This window comes from Epithele typhae (genome assembly GCF_022376455.1).
Source record: "Epithele typhae strain CBS 203.58 chromosome Unknown BXZ73scaffold_83, whole genome shotgun sequence".
NCBI lineage: Eukaryota > Fungi > Basidiomycota > Agaricomycetes > Polyporales > Epitheliaceae > Epithele > Epithele typhae.
The window spans coordinates 31168-52491 of NW_025954274.1; the positions used below are offsets into that span (position 1 = coordinate 31168).

General features: G+C 60.0%; 5 protein-coding genes across 5 annotated transcripts; 2 read left to right on the forward strand and 3 right to left on the reverse strand.

Annotated features, from left to right (window-relative positions):
• Positions 1 to 244: 244 nt before the first annotated feature.
• Positions 245 to 2055, reverse strand: BXZ73DRAFT_54683 (uncharacterized protein; the record flags this gene model as incomplete). Its single annotated transcript, XM_048021215.1, has 4 exons — positions 245 to 385; positions 458 to 627; positions 702 to 1221; positions 1327 to 2055. Coding segments are annotated over 4 exons (1560 nt in total), but the record flags the coding sequence as incomplete, so codon positions are not given.
• A 3279-nt stretch (positions 2056 to 5334) lies between these two features.
• BXZ73DRAFT_106438 (uncharacterized protein) lies at positions 5335 to 6053 on the forward strand (the record flags this gene model as incomplete). Its single annotated transcript, XM_048016630.1, has 2 exons — positions 5335 to 5502; positions 5970 to 6053. 2 exons carry the CDS (start codon positions 5335 to 5337, stop codon positions 6051 to 6053), a joined length of 252 nt encoding a protein of 83 aa, XP_047872687.1.
• An 863-nt stretch (positions 6054 to 6916) lies between these two features.
• BXZ73DRAFT_92734 (argonaute-like protein) lies at positions 6917 to 10747 on the reverse strand (the record flags this gene model as incomplete). Its single annotated transcript, XM_048026469.1, has 18 exons — positions 6917 to 7098; positions 7161 to 7302; positions 7440 to 7567; positions 7625 to 7642; positions 7704 to 7987; positions 8037 to 8129; positions 8181 to 8276; positions 8338 to 8453; positions 8507 to 8574; positions 8628 to 8761; positions 8812 to 8837; positions 8895 to 8999; positions 9053 to 9238; positions 9292 to 9807; positions 9861 to 9924; positions 9977 to 10062; positions 10132 to 10377; positions 10487 to 10747. The coding sequence occupies 18 exons, from the start codon at positions 10745 to 10747 to the stop codon at positions 6917 to 6919; spliced, it is 2751 nt and encodes a 916-aa protein (XP_047872688.1).
• Positions 10748 to 12810: 2063 nt separating this feature from the next.
• On the forward strand, positions 12811 to 13423 carry BXZ73DRAFT_54704 (uncharacterized protein; the record flags this gene model as incomplete). The annotated part of the gene is made up of 2 exons (XM_048021218.1): positions 12811 to 13051; positions 13146 to 13423. 2 exons carry the CDS (start codon positions 12811 to 12813, stop codon positions 13421 to 13423), a joined length of 519 nt encoding a protein of 172 aa, XP_047872689.1.
• A 208-nt stretch (positions 13424 to 13631) lies between these two features.
• BXZ73DRAFT_92735 (ribosomal protein L4) lies at positions 13632 to 14850 on the reverse strand (the record flags this gene model as incomplete). Its single annotated transcript, XM_048026470.1, has 5 exons — positions 13632 to 13764; positions 13820 to 14112; positions 14166 to 14428; positions 14488 to 14599; positions 14848 to 14850. The coding sequence occupies 5 exons, from the start codon at positions 14848 to 14850 to the stop codon at positions 13632 to 13634; spliced, it is 804 nt and encodes a 267-aa protein (XP_047872690.1).
• Between the last annotated feature and the right edge of the window lie 6474 nt (positions 14851 to 21324).

Consider the following 21324-nt stretch of genomic DNA (forward strand, 5'->3'; position numbering starts at 1 on the left):
CACTGAACGACGAGTAGTGTTCATGCACCGTCTTTGCGAGCTCGTTCAAGACCTCCATGAGGGTTCTCTTTGATTCGTCCGCCGGCTCGACCCAGGAGCGCTTACGATTGGTGAACTCGAGTTTCTTGTTGCCGCCGAAGTACCTTTCAGTGTTTGATAGTCCGTAGTCGACGTACACCATGTTGACAACCTTTCGGAGAATGCCCGCGGGGGTCGTGTCCGCGTCGATCCCGTCGAAATAACCCAAGAGTGGTGTGCAAACCGTCGGGGTGAAGCGCAAGACGGTGTACTGGAAGAGGTGAACGAACGACTCAACGTCGTCCGAGATGGCGTAGCCACGAGCAGGGAATCTCGCCACCAGCGCTGATTGGAAGTACCACGCGCCCTGAACAAGAATGTTCAGTCCGCAGGTCCCCCCGATCGCCGTAGAAGTAATCAGAAGGCTCACCGGGATCACTTCTCGCCGAGCCTTCTTCTGGGCGATCTCTTCTTGCGTCTTCGCCCACTCCCAATCGCCGAGCAGGCAGCGAGGCTGGGTCACTTCACCCGGGAAAACGTAGAGACCAACGCTCCAGATGCTGATCGAGCGGTGTATCACACGCGCCTTCTCACACGCGTCGAGGTGCGCTGTAAGTAGTAGCAGAGTGGTGGTCAGTCATCCGTCGCGTACCAATGTATCAGTGGTCGCTCGAGTCACGCACCTTCCATGGCGTCCACTAGGTATCCGCACAAGCTGCGGAAGTCGCCGAAGTTGAGCAGCGGCTTGTACACTTGCTTCAAAACGATGCGATAGTGCACGAGCGTGTTCGCCTTGGGGTTGGGCCCCCACCGATCCAGTGTCGCCGTACGCTGCGGGTCGCCGTCTGGTCCACCGGTTCGGACGTCTTCCCCGCAGACGCACTCGGGCACATTCCTGACCTTGTGGAGAGCGAGGCGGGCATAAGTGTCGTGTTCGAGTGGAATCGGGTCGTCCGAGTCGAGTCGCCAGTAGTCCTTGACCGTGCGCAACTCGTCGTCGTCCTCGCAGTAGGCGATGAAGATGCGACGGGAAGGCCCGAAGAGCGCGCTGGTCGTGGTGCTTGGCGCCGCGATCAGATACTTCTTGCCGCCTATGCTGAGACGGTAGAAGGGCCACTGCGAAGTGGGCATGGAGAGGCGCATCTTGCGCGAGATGTAGGCCACCCACTCGTCGCGCAACCCCGGTCTGAGGGTGCTCGACTGCTTGCCGTCGACACGATCCTCTGATGGCGTATTCTCAAGGTGAGTCAGCGGCAGATTCCTCTCGATGTACCCCTCGATGATGCGCTTCCCTTCGTCGTGGGGGACACGTGTGACCGAGGGGTCTAGGCCCAGGACCCCCTTAGAATTTCCACTGGAGAGGAGCGCGACGCGCCAGAAGAACTCGTACAGCGTCGTGTCGTCCTTCGTACGCCATCCGAACGGCTCGGAGATTATGAAGGACCCATGATCCACTACAATGATCCGCGCTTGGTAGCGACAGACGTATAGCGCAATGAGCTTGGTCCTGTGCTGCCTCTCCAGGATCGCCGCGCAGTACTGGTTGACCTGTCCATGTGATTTGACCGGTTCGCGAACGACTGACTGCTTGTTGGCCTTCTTGCCGGCGGGAGTGATGCCAGGGAACGTGAACGCGGAGTCGCTCGGGTCAGCCTTGACTTCGATCGGCACAAGAACGTCGGCGAGGGAGGCTTTTCCAAGACACTTGCTGTGATGTTCGTAGATCGACTTGGATTCTTCGTCCGTGATGTTCGCCACCTTGTCCTTGTACCACTTGTCCTTCTCTGCGTCCGAAAGAGCGACGTCGGGGCGATCGGTGACGCTGTCCCCGCCAAAGTACACGCACAGATCGGGTCTGAGCGCACCGTGGACGTCTGGTACGTCATCGTCCGCGGGGTCGTTCTTTGGGTCATGTGTGGATGTATCCAAGACTCTGACAGGAACCCGAGTAGGGTCGCATAGACAGTCATACTCCCAACGGGCCAGATTATAGGCTTTGCTGGCGGCTTCGTGCTTCTGATACGCTTTGCGATACATTGTATGTGCCTGCTCGTAGGTATCGTCGACGTGACGGTTACAAACCTCACAGGACTTCTTGTAGATGCCCCCCAGCCCTTCGTCGCATTCTGCGCAGACCGAAGCCCGGCGAGCGTTGAAAACGTCCGGCTGCGATGGAAGCTGCTCACAGAGCATCCGGTACTCTCGGTCGGCCGCCTGGTACTCCGTGTGATACTTGACGTGTTGTTCAGTGGCGCCATCATGTGCCAGCTTATGGTCGTTGTAATTGCTCTCGTATCCGCTCTCGTCGTGTGGAATGTCTGAGTCGGAGGTCCGCTCGTATCCTACAGCACCCTCTCGAAACAATTCGTCTTCAACTTCAACATTCCTCGGAGCAGGCGAGTCAGTGTCCCTTGAGATCTTTCCGCACACCTGTGCCCAAACGGTACGCCGGATCGCAAGAGACTGCATTCGTTTCATGTGCGCTTCTTTGAGGGTTATTTCAGCGTCAAGGAGGCGTTCATAGGTTTGCTTGAGGGTGGTGCTGCGACTTTCTTCGGACTCCGCCGCCAGAATCTTTATGACCTCGTTCGCGATCCAGGCCTGATAGACGGGGATTAGAATGAAAACAGACAATACAGACGAAAGTACAAGGGCTCACGACTTCGATAACGATGCGCGACTCGCTTGGCTTGGGGTGACTCTCGAAGTCCAAACGTGCCGATGGGATCTTGTCCATCAGTGCTTGCGATTTACCCAGCTCGCCACCAAGGTGGTCGCGGAAAATACGCCCGACATTCTTCTCCTCGTAGAACTCGCGTATGTGCTGATCCTTCATGGCGGAGGCTTGGCGCCTTCCTTTACCTCCAGGAGCGTACTTGTCGTCGACCGTGTGAGGTCCTAATCCAACACTGGCAGGGTCAATGTGCCGTGGTGTGGTGTCTTTATCGTCCAAGTTCACGGGCGAACCTAGCGGGGGAGTCTTAGTATCCGGTTCAAGGGAGTTATTAGAGGGAGGAGTATTGGAGGTGGAGATGGTGCTTATGGTGGAGGCCATTGTGGACGAGTTTTCGAATGAGGGTCTGGAACTTACTGAAGACGACTGCACGTCGGAGGTTTATATAGCGATTCGAGATTGCAGCGCTTGACGAGTGTACGGACGAAATGGGCCGTCTCCTCGAGTGAGAAAAGGATAGGATGGATTGAGAGATCACGGCAGGACGCAGGTGCCAGTGAGAGTGGCGGTCGCTCGAACAGGCGCATCCAAAACGGGAATGAGCGCTTGCATGATACCGCGGCGCGCGGCGAGACCGTGCCAGTTCTCCTCTCTCTCCACACCCACCGTCTGTCCCCCATACCTACGGAGTCTGACACAAAGCTTGCAACTCTTCTCGTCGCCGCGGCTCCCTGTCTCTGATTGTTATACTCAGCGCGCTCGACCGACGCGGCTGTCGCAACGCCCAGGGCCACCACCCGCGCGCCCGGTTATGCTCAGGCCTCAGGAGTGAAAGACTTCCTCAGTGCACAGCGATCCGAAAGCGGCCGCCGGGGACAGACATCGAGTGACGAGTCCCCGCGGACGCGGGAAGAATCTGACTCCTCGTCCCGTCGATCGCATATGGCACAACATACACAAGGAAACGAGCCCATTCTCGATGTACAACTGGTGTGTCCGGGTTCACAATACCGCCATCTCGTTGTGCCGCCCCACCGGTCTGAATGCGGGGAGCTGCGTACCGTGGCGCCGGGACCCTGTGCTGTATGCGCTTCTTGTTCAGTACATACGCTGGATAAAGTCTGAATCTGTGGACGTCGCAACAATATAGGGTCGACGACATCCTTCAGTTGAACCATCGAGCGTCGGACGCCCAAATGATCCGTTCCGGACACACGCTTCGTGGCACTGGGCCGAGCCCTGAGGCACACACGCGCACCACCAGCCTCTCCCGATTCTAGTTCATCCGGATTGGACGTGCAGCCGTTCTTCTGCCGCCGACCTCGCCGCCCACATAACCACCAATTATGGGTACAGGAATGGACTACACGCGGCTTCCCTCCCACCGCCCGCGTTCTGCGCCGCACGCGCTGGATAGCGACGTGACTTTCCGTTTCCTGGTTCCACGCGGCAGCTTCCGGGAAGGCGCGAAATAAAAAGGGCGGCAAAATGGAATGCGACAAAGAGATGGCGAGACAAGCGGTGCGGCGCGCGATGAACTGAACGCGTGAAACACCGAGATAGGTTCCGTCTTGGGGCACCATGGGGGGTTGTCTCTGTCTGCGATCCGAGGGTCGCCTCGCGCTTGAGGGAAGAGCTGGGTGAGCCACTTGCTACATATTGCGGGTGAGATCATCGTCAAGGCACCCACCACGGGTCATGCGATGGATCGCGCCCTGAAAACGCCCACCATCCGCGGTCGGACACGCGCGGGAACATGGAGAGAACGAACGAGGAGTGCCCGTGGGATCACGCTGATTGTCTGATCTTATGGATGAGTATGTAGAGGGAGTGGTGGTGCGTGTTGCTTTTTTGTATGATGGGCAGAATGAAGACGCAGGCGGTAGGCAGCGCCTCGGTTCCGATCCTGTTTCTTGTTCAAGGTCGTTATAGTGGATCGTGTGACTAAATTAGAACTCACCGTTGACGGCTCCTTCAACCGGAAGCACCTTGTGCTCTATGATGACGCGTTGTTCCTCCATGCGTTCAAGAACGCTCCTCCGTCGTTACCGCTTCTGAATAGTGTCTGATAGTATGGAGCGCGAGGGTGGCCGGCGAGTTCGGCAGCGTTTGCGTGGAGGAGCAGGGCCAACCAGGCGCGTGGCAGCATTTCGACGGCGGCGTTGAGTATTGGAACCTTGATCTAGGGTTTGGCTGGCGGCGGCACCCGTTCTCCCACCACGCGCACTTCTTCATCCACCCAAACCCAAGACATGCCCAAAGACATGCCACCCACCCAACCCTGCTTTCGCCAGGAGATCGTGTACGTTCCCCTTGACCCCTGTCTAATTCCTCGACCTGATGTTTCCTGCATCACAGCGGTAGAGGTATAGCAGCGCAGGCCATCGCATACGGGTTCTTCGAATAAGATCTGGCGTCACCCATCGAGACCGACATGCACTAGCCCGGGCCCGAACTCACGACCGTTGGAGGGGACGGAGAAGGACGGGGACCGGATGGAAGGGACGGCGAGGGGCATGAAGACACTCACCCGCCCCAGAGCCCGTAGGGGCTTCAAGTCTGGACGCGTCACGGTCCCAGGTCGGTCTCCCTCCCCTCCCACTGTCCACCCCCCGCTCGCGCGTACAGAAGGCGCGACCACGATGTGCCGCGCCGGCATGGTCTACGCCCTCGTCCGCCACCCCCGCGCATGCTACACCATCGGTGCCTCTCATCCTACCACCCTCCTTCAACCCAACGGCTCATACACCTTGCAATTCCCTGACGGCACCCACGCGACCGCAGACGCCCTCATCCGCGCGGACGACGGTGTAGGCACCCGGGCGAGTTCGACCGCAGTGGGGGCAGCACGCCCGTGGTCCGCCCGAAGTGGATGGCTGCGCGCTCGGAACGGCGCTGCGTATGACGGCGCTGATCAGAGTGAGTACTTGTCTGTCTTTCATCGTCTCAGTTGAGGCTGACGCGTGGAGGGCAGAACGGGAAATCGCTGTGAGCGGCGGATGTGCGCGTCGACTTGTCTCAGGCTACAGCATACTACAATCTCGCACCGATCTCGCACGGGAAACACCTGAACTGTATCGGCTCCGTGACGCGGCCCGGACGAGGGGCACCGCGTACCCGCACAAGTGGGTGCTCGACGCGAACGTCGTGCGCGGGCTCGCAGGCTGGTACCTGGGAGCCCGATGCGAGTCGACCAGATGGTCCATTGGTCTCGGTGCGTCTCCCGCTCTTCATGCGTTCCGCGCTCGACGAACAGTTGACTCACGCGTCCCTGCAGTGCGTCGAGGGTCCGACGCTGTGGGTGATCCACGCCATCGACGGCCTCCCTGTCTCCGTCTCTCGCAGAGCCGCCCTGGCGTGAGACGCAGGTCGATGTGACGACCCACGTCGGCGGAGGCGGCGGCCAGGCGATGGAGGCGGCCAGGTGATGGAGGCGCGCCCCCTCCGTCCTCCCACAACCACTTGCTGGGATCCCCACGTGCACCCATGCCCACGCAGGACGCATACCCCCTCGGCGCCCCGCGCACCACCCCATCCCACCTCCAGATACACGAGGGCGGTCCAGCTCCCCTCCGCACGCGTCGTCGTCCAGAACGCCAGGACAGTCGGGCTCGTGCACGGATTCAACTCGCCGAGCTGTGCAGCGCCGCCGACGCCCTCCAGCTCGCCCGTCAGCCGCCCCGCTGCTCCACCACCATCACCTCCAACTGCCACGCCCACATCCCCCGAATCCCACCTTCGAGCTCCCCCAAACCAGACGCCGCTCGCCCTCCAGGTCGTCAAGGCTTCACAGGCCCCGGCGGTCGTCTCGCACGCTCGCCCAAGTTGGCTCGCCGGGCGCGGCCGGTACTGCTGCACCTCGTCGGCAAGTGGAGAACGAACTTTGGCAGTATGAACGCGGTCATGCTCAATTTCTCTTGTACTAGTACAGCCCACCCTCAGAGGACATATGGGCCAAGAAGCGCAGTGTTACAAATTCGAAGTACCCGTGCGCCGTATGTGTTGTGTGTTATGTACATTGTAATCGCGTCCCGATCCATGTGCGTGCGTGAAATGTGGTGAGGGGCTTATGCCTATGAGTACAGGAACAAGGACGCTGATCACAACGGGTTTATGTTATAAAGCAAGAGAATCCAATGTCCGTGAGGCGAAGTTACAAAGTGTGCAGGAAAGGGGTAGCCGTGTGGAGAGCGCATCTTCACCAGCGCCGCCGCCGCGAGCGCCTTAAGAAAAGTACATGAGCTTGCGGATCTTCTCGTTGAGCGGCCTGAACCCGGCGCGGAACGCCTCCAGCTGCGTGTTCGCCTCCGCCGAGCCCATGTGCGTCCCCGACTCCTCCATCGACAGGTGCTGCGAGCCGTCCGGGTCGTAGTGGTACTTCGCGCGCGAACACACGATGTCCGCGTCTGTGCCGCCCCGTGCGCGTCAGCCTCGCGTGTGCCAACGATGAGCGGGGATCGGGACTTACAATACACGGGCGCGGGGATGGAGACCGAGCGCGTGGAACGCGCGTAGACGTGGCAGAGCGCGAAGGAGAGCGCCTGGATGCTGTCCGGGGTGAACTTGTTCTCGTCGTAGAGGACGGAGTAGTGCGCAGGACGAGACGTGCCCTGAATAGTATATACCCGAACACAGGAGAGATCGTGTCAGCGTGAGGGGCGACGGCAGATGCGAGCAAGCAGACTTATCCAGCATGACTCTGGAGATAAAAATCGAATTCGGTGGGGTGCGTGATATGGTTGTCCACTACGAGTCCGGGCAGGCAGTTACCGCTGCGGTCGGAATCGCCGCCGCCCGGGAAGAAGCGTACATGGTGGCGCTTCCCGACGACGATGACGGTGATTTTGGGCTGCACGCCGGCGGCCTCGCACGCCCCTGCGAAGCACAACGCGTCAGTCACTCCTCAGGATATCCGCCTGGAGAACCACTCACTCTTCAGCTGTGGCAGCTCTTCATTGCGTCGCGCGCTCGTCAGCTCTGAAGGATCGTTCTGAGTGTCGAGTCCACTCACCGTAATCCAGCACCTGCTGGAACTCGCCCTCCGAGACACCGTCGCGGTAGAAGATGATTCGCGTCGGCGCTACGCCCCTCTTCCCCTCCGCCTGCGACCGGTAGCTCTGGTACATCTTGATGATCTTCCCCGCCATCTCCTCCAGGCCCTCGATCATCTCCTGTCGGCCCGCCTGCACCTGCAGCTCCGCGACGTACTTGGCCGTGTCCGAGTCGACGTTGCCGACGAGCGACGTGAAGGACGGGCGTCCCTGCGTTCCCGGGGCGGGGTGGATGACGTCCGCGCTAGACGGTGGGGGTCAGCAACAGCACGACGGGTCACGCAGAGACGCACCCCATGACGATAGTCGGGTTGTGCGGGTCCGTCAGGACGGGCACGGAGCGTGAGTCCGGGACGGTGTTTATCCCCCCGAGCTTGACGTTGATCCTGCGTACACGGTGAGCACGTTTATCTAGAGCGCTGGAAGGCTGGGCTCACTTGAGCGCGACATTGGCGTAGTACTGCGGCTTGGCGCGCGAGCACTTGGACGCCTGCATGCACTGCGTCGCGACCCCTTGCGAACAATCACCGAAGCTAGCCGCGGGGGATAGAGTGAGAATGCGGCGAACGGCTGGACGGCATGGGAAGGACGCACTGTTTAACGGCGGTGTAGATGTCCACGGAGGCCATGGGGAGCACGACAACGATGAGATCGGGCCCCCCGGCGTTCTTGTTCTTGAGCAGACACTGGCGGCCGGCCTCTTTAAGGTGCTACATCAGGAGATGGTCAGACGGCGATTTATGGCGGACCCAATTACGCTCACATCCGCAACCCTGCCCTGCTGGATCGTTTGATATCGGATCACAGGATCGGGCTCTTGCACCACGACGCCTTGCCGATAACGGAGTGAGCGTAGGTGCAAACCGTCGCAAGAGTGCACGCACCAGCCGCGTTCAGCGCGAAGAGCAAGCCCTGCACCATCTCGCCCGCCGTGTTCCTGTTGTACCGTTGCTCGCGCTCGTAGACTACAACCACCCACCGCTTGATGAGCGCCGACTTCCAGAATTTCTTGTCGATCCTGGACCGAACAGTCAGCGCATGAGACCACGCTGTCGACGCGTCACATACATGTTCCACGCGCCGTCTCGGGGGCGCTGTCGACGTGCCGGTTAGCGGAGACGTGGCGGCGGACACGAACATATTGCGCTCACTACAGTCGGCTGCCGGCTGCCGGGGCCGTACTTAAGAGTGGGCGTGTCGATGATGCGCGCGTCGATCGCGAGCGGGTCGTTCTTGGCGAGTTGCATCCCGAATTGCTTTGCACGCAGAGTCAGCTGAAGAGGCATTCGACGCAGCGCCCAGCACGCACCCGGACATACTCGGACTGGCCATATGCGAGCACCCCGAGCGCTTGCACGATGCTGCCCAGACGGTCGTGCGGCTTCTGCGTGGAGAACTGGACCATCGCGTCCGTCTTCTCCGGAGGGAGTTGCTTGCGCATGAGCTGGCCTTCGGGGATGACGCAGACCTCCAGCGGGAACATCCCCTTCCCAATCTGCGCGCCGTCGTCAGCAGCTGGTTTCTACGCCTCCATCGTGCCCCACACACCTGAACACAAACAACGCCCGGGTGACGGAGCTTGTAGTTGTGCGTGCGCTGGAAGTGCTGCGCGACCGAGATCTTCTCGCCCGTCTCGAGGTCGAATCGGTATGAGTCCGCGCCGACGGTGGAGAGACCCTGCACGGTTCGAGCGGGACGGTTCCCGATTGGCGGCTGTCCCGGGATCTGGACGTGGACGCGCAACCCGCGGAGGAACCGCTCGAGCTTGCCCCGTGCGCGCTCTGGGAAGCCCTTCGCGGGCGCGAGTGCCTCAGGGTTCGTGTTAGGGGGCATCTCGAGCACTTGGAATGCGACTTGGATCACAGGCCCGGGAGCGTACATGACCGCCGCGGAAATGTCGACGTTGATAAGCATCCGGCCGAACGAGGGGCGCACCGACTGGAAGTATCCGCGCCAGAGGTGCATGCCGCTACCGATGTCGCGGGAACCTTGGCTTGTGAAGAAGGACCGGGTGTTGAACGGGTATCTGCTGTACGGCTCCATGCGCACGGCGACGTTCAGGGCCTGGAGAGGTGAGGGTGAACAGACGTGGTGCAACGCCATGGATGCAAACCCACCTGAATTGCGGTGAGGATGGCGTTGTCCTGGGACTGCTTCCCTTTGAGGAAGCGCGAGAGCACTCTGCGAGACCGAGTCGTCAGCGCGGAAAGGCGGAAGGGAAAGCGTCACCTACTCGGGGTTGATAGTCGCAGCATGGGTGAGTTTGACAGTGTACGTCTTCGGCCCGCGAGGTCTGCCCTCCGTAGCAGCAGGCTGAGCCTGACCCGACGACGGCGTGTCGACCAGCGTAAAATCAAACTGCGCGAGGAGGTCAGTATCCGCAGATACGGAACGCAGTGAGCTTGCCTTGTGGGAACCGGATGGCCCGAACGGCAGCTCCCGTGTACAGTACATGTTCGCCCGGCCATCGTACACCGCTCGAGGGGTAAAAACCTGCGGTGCGACGACCGTCTGCAGGCGTCTGATGATTTCCATGTTCAGCCGCGCGGGGAGTGGGCGCGAGGCAGGCGTGATCACTGGACACGCGAGATGAGCATGGGCGACAGTCACGCAGACGCCAAGGCGACTCACCGACTGCAAGGAAAGCATGAGAGGGTGTTCAATAGGCAGCGGTAATAGACGTACCATCGTAGTGGTGGATAATCTCCTGCGGGATCGAAACCTCGAAGTGGTTTGTGGTCACCCTGGTCAGACGGCCGCTGTTACCAAACGAAGGCCTCTTGACGCCGACGGTGGTGATGTGGCCTTCGGGCAGACCGCCTGCGACGGAGGCCGGTGCAGCACGGATCGCAGGTCCAGGAGGCCCGCCGGCGACGCTACCACCTCGGGTCGAGGGCGCACCTCCACGCGAGCCCGTGCCGCCGCGCGAGCCACCCCGGGATCCGCCGCCGCCGCCGCCACGAGGGCCTCCACGGCCTCTGTCCGGGTTTCCGCGCGGGGGCATCGTTCAGTGTAGCGAGGAGCAGTAACGTTCGGATGAGAGACGAGACTCCTTGGAGAACGAAGACGAGGCGACGAGAGGGGGGAGGGCATATCAGCCGATCTGTGCTGCAGCTGCCCAATTTGTCTGTGGGAAGGCCGCTTACGTCACCATCGCGTTGCTGCGGTAGGGGGAAAACACGCGCCAGTCACGAGCTCACCAATTCCACCTTGAACGCAACTGTTCGCGACATACTTACGCTCGCGCCTGAGCACTACAACGATCGAGATGCGCCTCCATGTTCTCGCAAGTCTTCCTCTGGACTCAAGCGTCGCGCGGGATCGGTTTCGGACTTGGGGTAGTAGCCGTACACCCCACGGCGCGAGGCAAGCGCGAGGTGCCGCGGAAGCAAGCGCAAGGCACGCTGCGGTAGCCTCATGAGCGGCAGCCGGTACGTCAGGACAATGGTCACTCACCGTATGTTTTACGAGCGCTGAGAGCTTCGAGAAGTCATCGCGAGGGCACGACCATGACTGCATGATTACCCACTAGAACTCGCCGCGATCTTCTGGACTTCCTCGTGAAGTCGTGGCGAACGCGTGTCTGTGTGTGAGATCGTAGTGGGCGCGTTTCATGAACGGTGAGTGAGCTCAAGATGGCGAAGCCGGGTGGTCCGAAGGGGTGCAAGCGGGCGGATGCGTACCGCGGACGCTTGGGGCACTGTCTACTTATATGATATAGTATCCCTCTCGCCCGCCAGCTTGACGTGATTCGAGCTTACGCCCACCCCAGCCGATCTGGTTTCCAGAACTCCCCACGACATATCCTCACACTGCGGGCAGGTGCCCTATTTCCCACGGGGCGATAGCCATGTCGCGGCGGTGGTATAGGTTTCCTTTGTCTTGAATGGACACATGGCTGTTGCGCGACGCGACAGTTAGACTTTTGTCTGCCTTGCGCATCGCTGCCCCCCCGCCGGATAGCTTTCCTTGCACATGACTATACCCTGGCTATACCCCGACTATCGCCCCATGTGATAGGTAGACTAGCACATGGCTGTCGCATCGCGCGCGAGGTTGCCTGCTGCTTCGCTATCCCTCGACTACCTATTGCCTCGCGCACAAAGTTGCCTGCCGCTTCGTTATACCTCAAATATACCCAATAACTCGCCACCGGGAGCTCCTGTGCAGTGTCCCCAACACCCTGTGACGCCGTCCTCCTTGCCCTCCCCGCCTGGGACCACCGCAGCCTCCACAGTATCCTGCGGTCCATCAGGTATAGTCGATCCAGCAGTCTACAGATATCAAGCACATCCTCCAGGCACGCGTACCACTACACCACCCGCCGCAGCGCACGCAGCACGTGCTCACGATGCACACGCGCGAAGAATGGCTCAGTGATGGGATGAAGCGTGAGCACTGAGGGGGATGGGGAAGGACTTGCCGAGGTCATGCATCATGGTGCCAGGTGGTGGAGCTGTCGTTGGCGACGAGGCTAGCGCGCGCGGACCGACCCGCAACCATAAGCGCCGTCACTGGGCCTGAGAATAGCTACGCGCGGGGATAATCGAAGCATAGCGCAGTGGAAATCTACCTTGCATGCGGGGCAATATTCGAGGTATAACGAAGCGGCAGGCAACTTTGTGCGCGAGGCAATAGGTAGTCTAGGTATAGTAAAGCAGCAGTTTACCCCGCGCGCGACGGGACAGCCATGCAATAGTCTACCTGTCACGTGGGGTGACAGTCAGGGTACAGCCAGGGTATAGTCATGTGCAAGGAAGACTATCCGGCGATGGGGCAGCGATGTGCAAGGCGGACAAAAGTCTAACTGTCGCATTGTGCAACAGTCATGTGTCTATTCAAGACAAAGGAAACCTATAACACGGCTACAGCATGGCTATCACCACGTGGGAAATAGGGCATCTGCCCGCAGTGTCACCGTATATCTTGCGTATATCGCGGTGACGTACGAGCAGGTGTCCTTCCGGCCCGAACCCCGCAATCGAGCCGGCGCTTCCGTCGCTCTTGCTCCCGACCGCCATTCCTCGCACCCATCACCTCCGTCCCCCGCCTCCTCCCTTCCCCAACATGCAACACCAGCCCTTCTATCCCCTTGGCCCGCTCGCCTACGACCCAGCCACCTTCCCCCCTGCGTCCCTCCCCGTCCCCGCGCCCGTGCAACTGCAAGACCCCCACGCGCCTGAGGTCTTCAAGGCCAACATCCAGCTCGCCCAGGTCCTCGTCTCCCGCGTGCACGCCCTCGCCCGCGCCGCCCTCACCGGCGTCGCCCTCGCATACCACCCCGGCACGAACCCGCTCCAGACCGCAGGTGCGTCTCGGTCCCCGACATGCGCGCGAGTCGTGACCCTCCTCCTTACTCGCTCGCTTGCTCCCCTTCGTCCTCCTCTTCCCCCCGTGCCCAGCGGACATCCAGAACCTCAAGCAGACCCTCGCCGCCCTCGTCACTCTCCTCCGCGACTCGGGCGTCGGCGGCCTCCCGCTCGACCCTTCCAGCGCCGCCGCGACAGAGCAGGAAAAGGCCGTCATCGAGGAAGGCCGCATCGTTCAGAACCTGTACGAACGTCTCGGTCGCATGCAAAGTGGCGCCGGCGTTGTCGTCGATCTCCTCGCATTCCAAGGCTCTACGGGCCCAAGGACGACACAGGCTCCCATGACAGCGCCCACACCTAGTCAGAAGTAGGTGCGCAGTCGATAGACGACCTAGATTACAATCCAATACTGTACAAATACACGACCCCGCCATGCATATCGACTAATCCCGCCGCATGAGACCACAACGACATATACCATAAAGCATACGCTACACATGGGCGATACTGCGACGACGACATAAGCTGTCTTTTATGAGGCAGAGAGCCGACCTTGCCAACACACGACGGCGAGACCGCTCAAAGCTTCTGCGCGTTGGCAGCAGAGAGAACCTGGCCGGCGGCCTTGGCGCGCTTGCGGAGCATCTGGGTCGACTTCGCACCCCGGAGACCTCCGCCCCACAGGCGGCGCTGCTCCTCGTACTTGTCGGTGCTACGAGCCATAGTAAAAAAACATGCATGAGACAGAACCCTGAAAAGGCACTCACAAGTTGGCCTTCGCGGCGCTGATGAGGGTCGCGAGCTCGCGCTGATCCTCGCTCTTGACGTCCTGGATGGTGAGGACGGCGGCGGTCTTCTTGTGGACGACCGTGCCGAGACGGGCCTTGCCCTTGACGATGACGTAGGGTACACCCATCTTGCGGCAGAGAGCGGGAAGGAAGACGACGAGCTCGATAGGGTCGACGTCGTGCGCGATGACGACGAGCGACGCCTTCTTCGCCTCGATGAGGGCGACACAGTGGTTGAGACCGTACTTGACGAACATCGGCTTCTTTGTGTCCTGAAGAAGACGGTTGGCCAGTGCGCAAAGCGGAACATGAGACGTAGACGTACCTGCTTCGCCGACTTGTCCGCCGCAGCCGCCTGAGCAGTCGCCTCAAGACGTGCCTTCTTCTCCTGCTTCGTCTCGGGGCGGTACTTGTTCAGGAGCTTGAAGAGCTGAGTCGCCGTGTTCTTGTCGAGAGTGTGGTGGAACTGGGCGATGGCGGGGGGGACCTTGAGGCGCTGGCTGAGGATAACCTTCTGGCGCTGGAGGCGGACGTACTCCGGCCACTTGACGAAGCGGGTGAGGTCCTTGACGGGCTGAATGTCCTGACCTAGAGCCATAGTGAGCATGCTGCGCCAAAGAGAGATGGTGACAATTGTTGAGGCGCACCAATGCCGAAGTTCTTCGGGCGGGACTCGAAGAGAGGGTTCTTCTCGACCTTACCGGTCTTGCTCGCGAAGGGAGCGGAGGCGGGCTTCTTTCCGGTCTTGGACTTGGGGGGCTGGTCATTGAGACGAGGCAGTCAGCTGGCTGTGTGCACTTCACGAAGAAGGCGCCGCCGTCGCTTGGCACTCGGAGCTCTAGTGTCCGCCTCGCTGAGCGAGGACGAACCCAGCATGCCGCAAGCGTCGTCGCCATCCCCACGAAAGGGATAGCTCAGCCTGGGCTATGTATCGCTGTCGCGAGAGGGTCCTGCCTGGAAGCCGGATGTGAGCAAACGTCGAAGTGACATCCGATTGCGCGACGTACCATCCATCCCAAATCCTTCACTCTGGCAGGATCCACCGCTGCTCCGCATGCACCACGACATAAGACGACGCCATGGATGTGCTCACCATTTTGGCTTGAGAGGTGTCTTGAAGATGCCGGCTTTGGGGGATGAGCGAGAGGGTTGGTGTTGGGCGGATGCGATGCACGGTGATGAAGGCGCCAGTGGCTGAAACTCCGCTCGGCTCCGCTCGCGGACCAGACGCCCAAAGAATCGCGCGCGCTTCCATCGGATCCGCGACTCGTCGCGAATCGTCTTTATGACCCTAGGTACTTACTTGGGTAACAGCTGTTGCTGACCGGTGACCAGTGACCCTTGTGCGTATTTATCCTGTCCAACCAAGGCGGGCGAAGAATATGCCTTCATTCCGACACATCGCTCGCATTCAATTTCCACAGGTGGTACACAATCTTTCCAACCGGTGTACACATGGCGAAACGATAGCGACCTCGGCTTCCCGCTCATACGCAGTCGGTTGCGGTGCAGCGGGGGCGGTAGCGGCTCTCGGGGATTCTGGCCGCTTCGCCCAAACGTCGCTTTCGATCGCGTATGGGCGGGAAGCCGAGGTCTCTACCAGTTTGTTACCAGCTGCCTTTTCAATTTCTTTGACTGAGAAAATACGTTTCAGCTTGCCAATGTTTACCCAGAGTTCTCCTAAATGAACGCGCATGGATTTCGCAGCGCTTGTGCGTTCCCATTGCTACGCAAGACGTTAAGCAGCCAGCTCAGGTGCCAATTCCAGTCTCTCGAGACTTCGAGGACATAGAGCTGGGACAGGACTGTGAGCCGCACAAATCATCGTCTGGAAATCGGCTTCCCACACAGCCCACATCGACGCGTTGTAATACGTGAACATACATGAGCCACTGGATCGCTGATACGTTCTGTATCGTTTGTGCAACATCCAGGACCCCCACTGTATGAGGACGTCGGTTTTATCGTGAGTTTCTCGCCTTGTGTCTCGGGTGCGTTGGAGCTGAACGGAAAGCTTGACGTTCCCGCGTCCAGCCTCTATCCGCCGACCACTGGCGCCACCAAGATAATTCCGTCGTTCAGTTGATCTCGTCCACCTTCATTGCATCCACATCCGGCAAAAACACACACACACAGCCGCCGAGACATCTCGCCGGAGAACTTGACTTCGATACGACGCCAGTGGATGCAGGCCAACCCAGAGAAGACTAACTTTGCGCGCCCTTGCAAATTTGTAGTTTGCGGGTACTTACGTCGGCGCAGTGCGTCTCCTCTTCTTCCCTCCCTGTCACGGGAAATCTCTCCTCCACATTCGCACTCAGCGAAGCAGGCGGCGTGCGTGCCTTCCTGCGTTTATGTGACATATCGCGCCCACCGCGCGGAACATCAGGCCTCAGGAGCCAACCAGCTCCGCGCCCCCATCGATGGCGTCGCGCGGCGCGCCAGCGGCCGCGAAACGCTGTCCAAGGTTACTCGACCGCTGGCCCACGTTTGGCACCCGCGACACCCCATACATCCCTGCGCAGTCCGCGACGCGCGGTGCCTGCGGCCCTAGGGCCTGAGGCTTCCCCGCCTCCAAACCAAGGCAGCGTCGTCAAGATCTTCACAGGCCGCTCTGGTCCCCCGCGGGGTGACGGGGTTGTAGAACGTGCGCCGCTGGAGGCCCTGGCGCGCGTCCGTCGGGGATAGGGCGCGGCTCGCGCAACCACCAACGCCCCGACCGCGGGGCGAACGCTGCGACGATGTGTTTCTGTTCTTGGGCGCCCCGTGGCGGCTGGGCGCAGAGAGCTAACGAAACCATAGTACGCGGGGGCTGAGCCCAGTTCCGGAGTGGCCAAAATGAGCACGTGCGCCAACAGGCTGCCGTCTGCTCCCGCTCGCTTCGAAGTTGTACACGACTTCTCCCGATTGTCCTGCGCGACACTGATAAGGCAGCGAGACGTGCGGAACTATGTACAAGGTACGGCCGAGAACGAAGCGACCGGGCGGCGCAGATGGCGCGCCACCACGACCCTGCACGCGACATCTCAAACCTCCGGCATCCACCCCGCACTGGCTCCTCCCCGCATTGTCCATTTCTCCACACTGACAACCAACCCATCGTGGCAGATAGCCACACAGACACGGTCGCCAACGTGCCGGACGGCGAGCCCCATCCGATAAGCAAGCGCACGACGCTCGCGTCGGAAGACCGAACGACTGCGCGAGAAAATCAGCACAACACAGGTCAGCATCGACGGTAAGTCACACGCATCGCACGTCCCCCAGCGCGTAGCCCGCACAATCCTTGCGGCCGCCACCACACGCACCGCGGCGCGCGCCCAACTGGACGCGGCGCCCGCGCGCGCGAGTACGTGGTGCCCCAAGGCTTGCACGGGGTCGGCCCAGGGGGCGTGGACGCGCACGCCTGCATCGAAGGGAAAGAGAGACGACGACGATACCGTGGAGGAAGGGTGGATGGGAGGAAATGCGACAGAGACCGCCGCGACTTTATACCCGTACGGACCAGCCACGGGCGCCACATCGCCACGGTACCGCCAGACGAAGGGGTCCACACGACGCGTGCGTTCACAAGCGCCGCGGCGCCGGGCTCTGAGACGCGGTGTGCGCTCCGATCTCGCTGCGAGCGCAGTGCCGCCGAGGCCGCGCTGGCTCGCGAACAATGTCGCGCGCACATGGCGGCGCCGGGAAGGGTGGGGGCGGACTCCGGCGCCACAGGTATCGGATGAGGCGTGAGTACTTGAATCTTAAGGGACAGGACAAGGAATGGGTGGGGTTGCAGAGCACAAGACCAAGGGGCGCACCTTATATGCCCTCAATCTGTCGCTTTGAGCGGCACATCGAGCGATATTGGTTGCAGCCGACCTCCAGTGTGCCCTGTCCTGTTCCCTATGCCCCTCGGTGGGGAGATTGGCGGAACGCGGAAGCTTGGGGGGGGCGGGAGTGGGCGCGGGAGTCCCGGAGCCTGTGTGCGCAGATAAGGCGTTGCAAGCGGACAAATTCCCGTGGCTCGGCACTGTGCGAGGGATGTTGAACTTTGAGCTGTTATACGTGTTTGCGGTCTATTGTTACCCCGCGCATAGCCTGGACGTTTCGGAGTAAGCGGGTGCGTGACCGATGACCCCTTGGGAGGGATACAAAACGCAAGAGAGCACGCGATTGGTGATGGGGATTTTGCGCGCGCGAACGGGGAGTATATTCGGAGGCTCTACTCACCAGGTACTATCGTATTCTGCATGCGTCCGCAGGGGAGGTTTGCGGTACCTCGGTGGAGGGGAAGTGGTCCCAGTTTGTATGGTTGGGCTCCGTTAGTGACGTGAAAATGCCTTTGAGCGCACGAGACCTTGAGCACACTGCGGATTATCAGATGACCTATGATTGGGAGACGGCGACTATAAGCGCGTTACGACATTCAGAGGTCAGGAGAAGGACTGATTTCGGACACAGCTAACTGCATACTCATCAGGAGACAGCATATTTTTCCATCGTCACCCTTCGTCGGTAGTGGGGCGGTCTGTCGGGGACAAAAAGCTGGAACCGCGCGAGAAAAAACATACCGCTAGCAATGCATTCTGCCATGCGTATATAGCGGCTTTGATGGCTGGATATATGTGTGGCATACGCAATCACCGGCCGCCTCCTCCGCCGCCTTCCGTGGAGTAGCGAAGCCGGGCGGGGGAGCGTCCGGAAGCCTGATGAGCACGATCGCCTTGTTCAGCTGTGCGGAGGCCGCCGACGCGGTAGTGTGACATACATATCAGAGTGGAAGAGCGGAGCAGGAAGACACGCAGGTACCGTGCATTCACACGGAGCGGCGGGGAGAATGAAGAACAGAGAGAAGGACACGTGAGCAGAGTCGAAGTATGTACACGAGAGGGACGAATCGGGACGACGGCTCCTTCGCGAAGACGTCATCATTTAAACCCTATCCTGAGGGCACTTACTTAACACGTCTGCTTTTTCCTAGGGCTTCGGTGTGGGATTTCGGGGTCGTAGGACGCGATCGGGACAGGTTGGAGGGTGAGGGCGTCGCGCTTGGGCTCCTCTGGGCACCGGGGACAGGCGGACGGACGGCGGATCCGCGGGAGATGGTGGTGGATAGGAGCAAACGCGTGGCGTACGGTACAGGCGATGCACGACGGGCAGCCCAGGGGCGTGTGAGATCGGGAAATGTTCCCAGATATGTTATTGTATCGACCCATGGGCGAGACTTGGAAATTCTGATAGATACTCAAGCCGTTTGTTAACATGGGCCGAACATTTCCCCGTCTTTGTCGGGTAATCCGACTGACAACAGGCGCAAGTCTTGGAAATGTTGATCACGTGTGTGTCGTCGATGTCCGGGTTCCCGCATCAGTGAGCACTGGGCTTGTCGTTGCAGACAACTCAGAGGCTGCCAGAATCGATTCATGTCTCATGGTGGGCCCTAGGCCTTAAAGGGACGGTAGTCATGTGATCTGAACTTCAACATTTCCGAGACTCGCGCACGTTGTGAGCCGGATTACCTGACAAAGACGGGGAAATGATCGGCGCATGTTGACAAAGAGTTTATGTATCCCTCAACATTTCCGAGTTGCTGACGGAGTCTCGCCCAGGGGTCGATACAATAACATATTTGATAACATTTCCCTACCTCACACGCCCCTGGGCTGCCTGTCGTGATGGCGAGCACTATAGCTACACAATTACCTAAGCAAGCGGCCCGAGGCTGCACCTCTGGCGCCGAACTCCAACATTCGGCCGCGTCGCTGCCTTCATCACCGCACCTTCATCACGTACGGCATAAAAATATTCCCTATCAACAAACGATGGCATTCCGCAGAAGAACAACAAAGTACGTAGCCGGCGCACTCATCCGACAACTTCTCTAAATTGCATCCACGTGCAGGGCTGCCTTCCTTCGCTACCCAAGCGGAGATGTTCCCACTCGGCCGTCTAGGGAATTCCACGGCTCGCGTCGCTTTGTAGCTGCTGGATTGGCCCATCGCAGCTGACATCATACAAGAGCACTCCGGCCGTAGTACTTATACGCCGTTGATCCAGGAGGCTGGATGCGCTCAATGCCCGATCATACTACTAGCGAACCACCCACGCCCGACTGCTGAAGCGCTGACCTGTATTCCTCATCTCCGCATTCGTGATCGGTCCGCTATCTCCTGTACTGTATTGGGGGCAGTGCACGTCGTGCGGTGGGAACACCCGTTCCCAAGATCTCACCACGCCCTGCCCAGGCCCAGTGAACTCCAGAGCCGTGATCACAGCCGTCATTCAATCTCGAGCACACGCATGGCAGTGGGGCCCGACTGTGCACGCGTGCCGGCGATGTGCCGCTGGTTGCCTAAGTGGGTCAGTCGAACGCTTCACGACCTGACAAGCATGGAATCCCGCGGCCCCCGCCATTCACCGACTCCAGCCTTCTGCGCCTAGGCCACATCGTTGTACGCGCGCCTCTAGACTCCTGGAGGTTACCGCGCGCGCTGGATCTTCGTTCGCTGCCAGTTCTATGATGTACGGCCCGCGCGCAGACGGCGTATAGTGCCACATCTACCGTGATGCATTTGCGGTAAGCATGAGTTGAAAATTTCTGGCCAGCCAAGCACGACCTTCCTAACATGGACGGAACAAAACGCCGGATAAATTATGACGTCATAGCATAAGCGTAGGGGCTGGCGATGCCATCCTGCGCCAGCCAGAACACCACTATGCGTTCACTCGATGCACATTGCTCCAGAATGATATCCGGGCATGTCCTCATATATTTCAGGAGTTCGTCTAGCCGATCTTGCGTTGACACCACTCACATCATCTTCCACCAAATCCACTTCAACAAACATCATTATGCCGAGCTCTTCCTCTCAACCATCTCGCGATGGCACAATTGGGGGCGGTCTCGGGAGTGCCGTGAGGTGAGCCAACTCATCTGCTCTGCCTCTTGGTCTCCAACAAACGGCTGTTTCCGCAGAGGTGCATTCACGACCGTCCGAGGTCCGGCCCCTCCCTTTCTTCACAGGCCGATTCTCACCGGTACACGCAGGCGTTGGAAACTCCATCCGAGGCAACGCTATGGACTTTGTCGACAGCGCTACCGGTACCCAGCGTGCCCGCCCTGACGAGACCCACCCCGCGGACACCGGCCGGCAACAGACTTCGCAAGGTATGGAGGCCATGTCGTCCGCGCGGCACCCCCGCAAGACGCAGCAGAAGCGCGGGAAGGCGATGGGGATGGAGGACCCTGGCGCGCTGCGTACCGAGCGGGGGATGCAGACGGACGACGGAATGGGGATGTGGGAGCACGAGACGCAGACGACAACGGGGATGAGTCCAGGGCTAGGGTCTCCACCACTTCCGCCGAGGAAGTAGGAAAATGTGATGATGGATTGTCGGTCTGACTTTGGAGCGACCGGAAGGAATAGCGTGGAATTGAGCGTTGGTGACATTTCGAGTTCGAAATACACAGATGGGAGTGCTAGCCTCGTGTTCGGCCT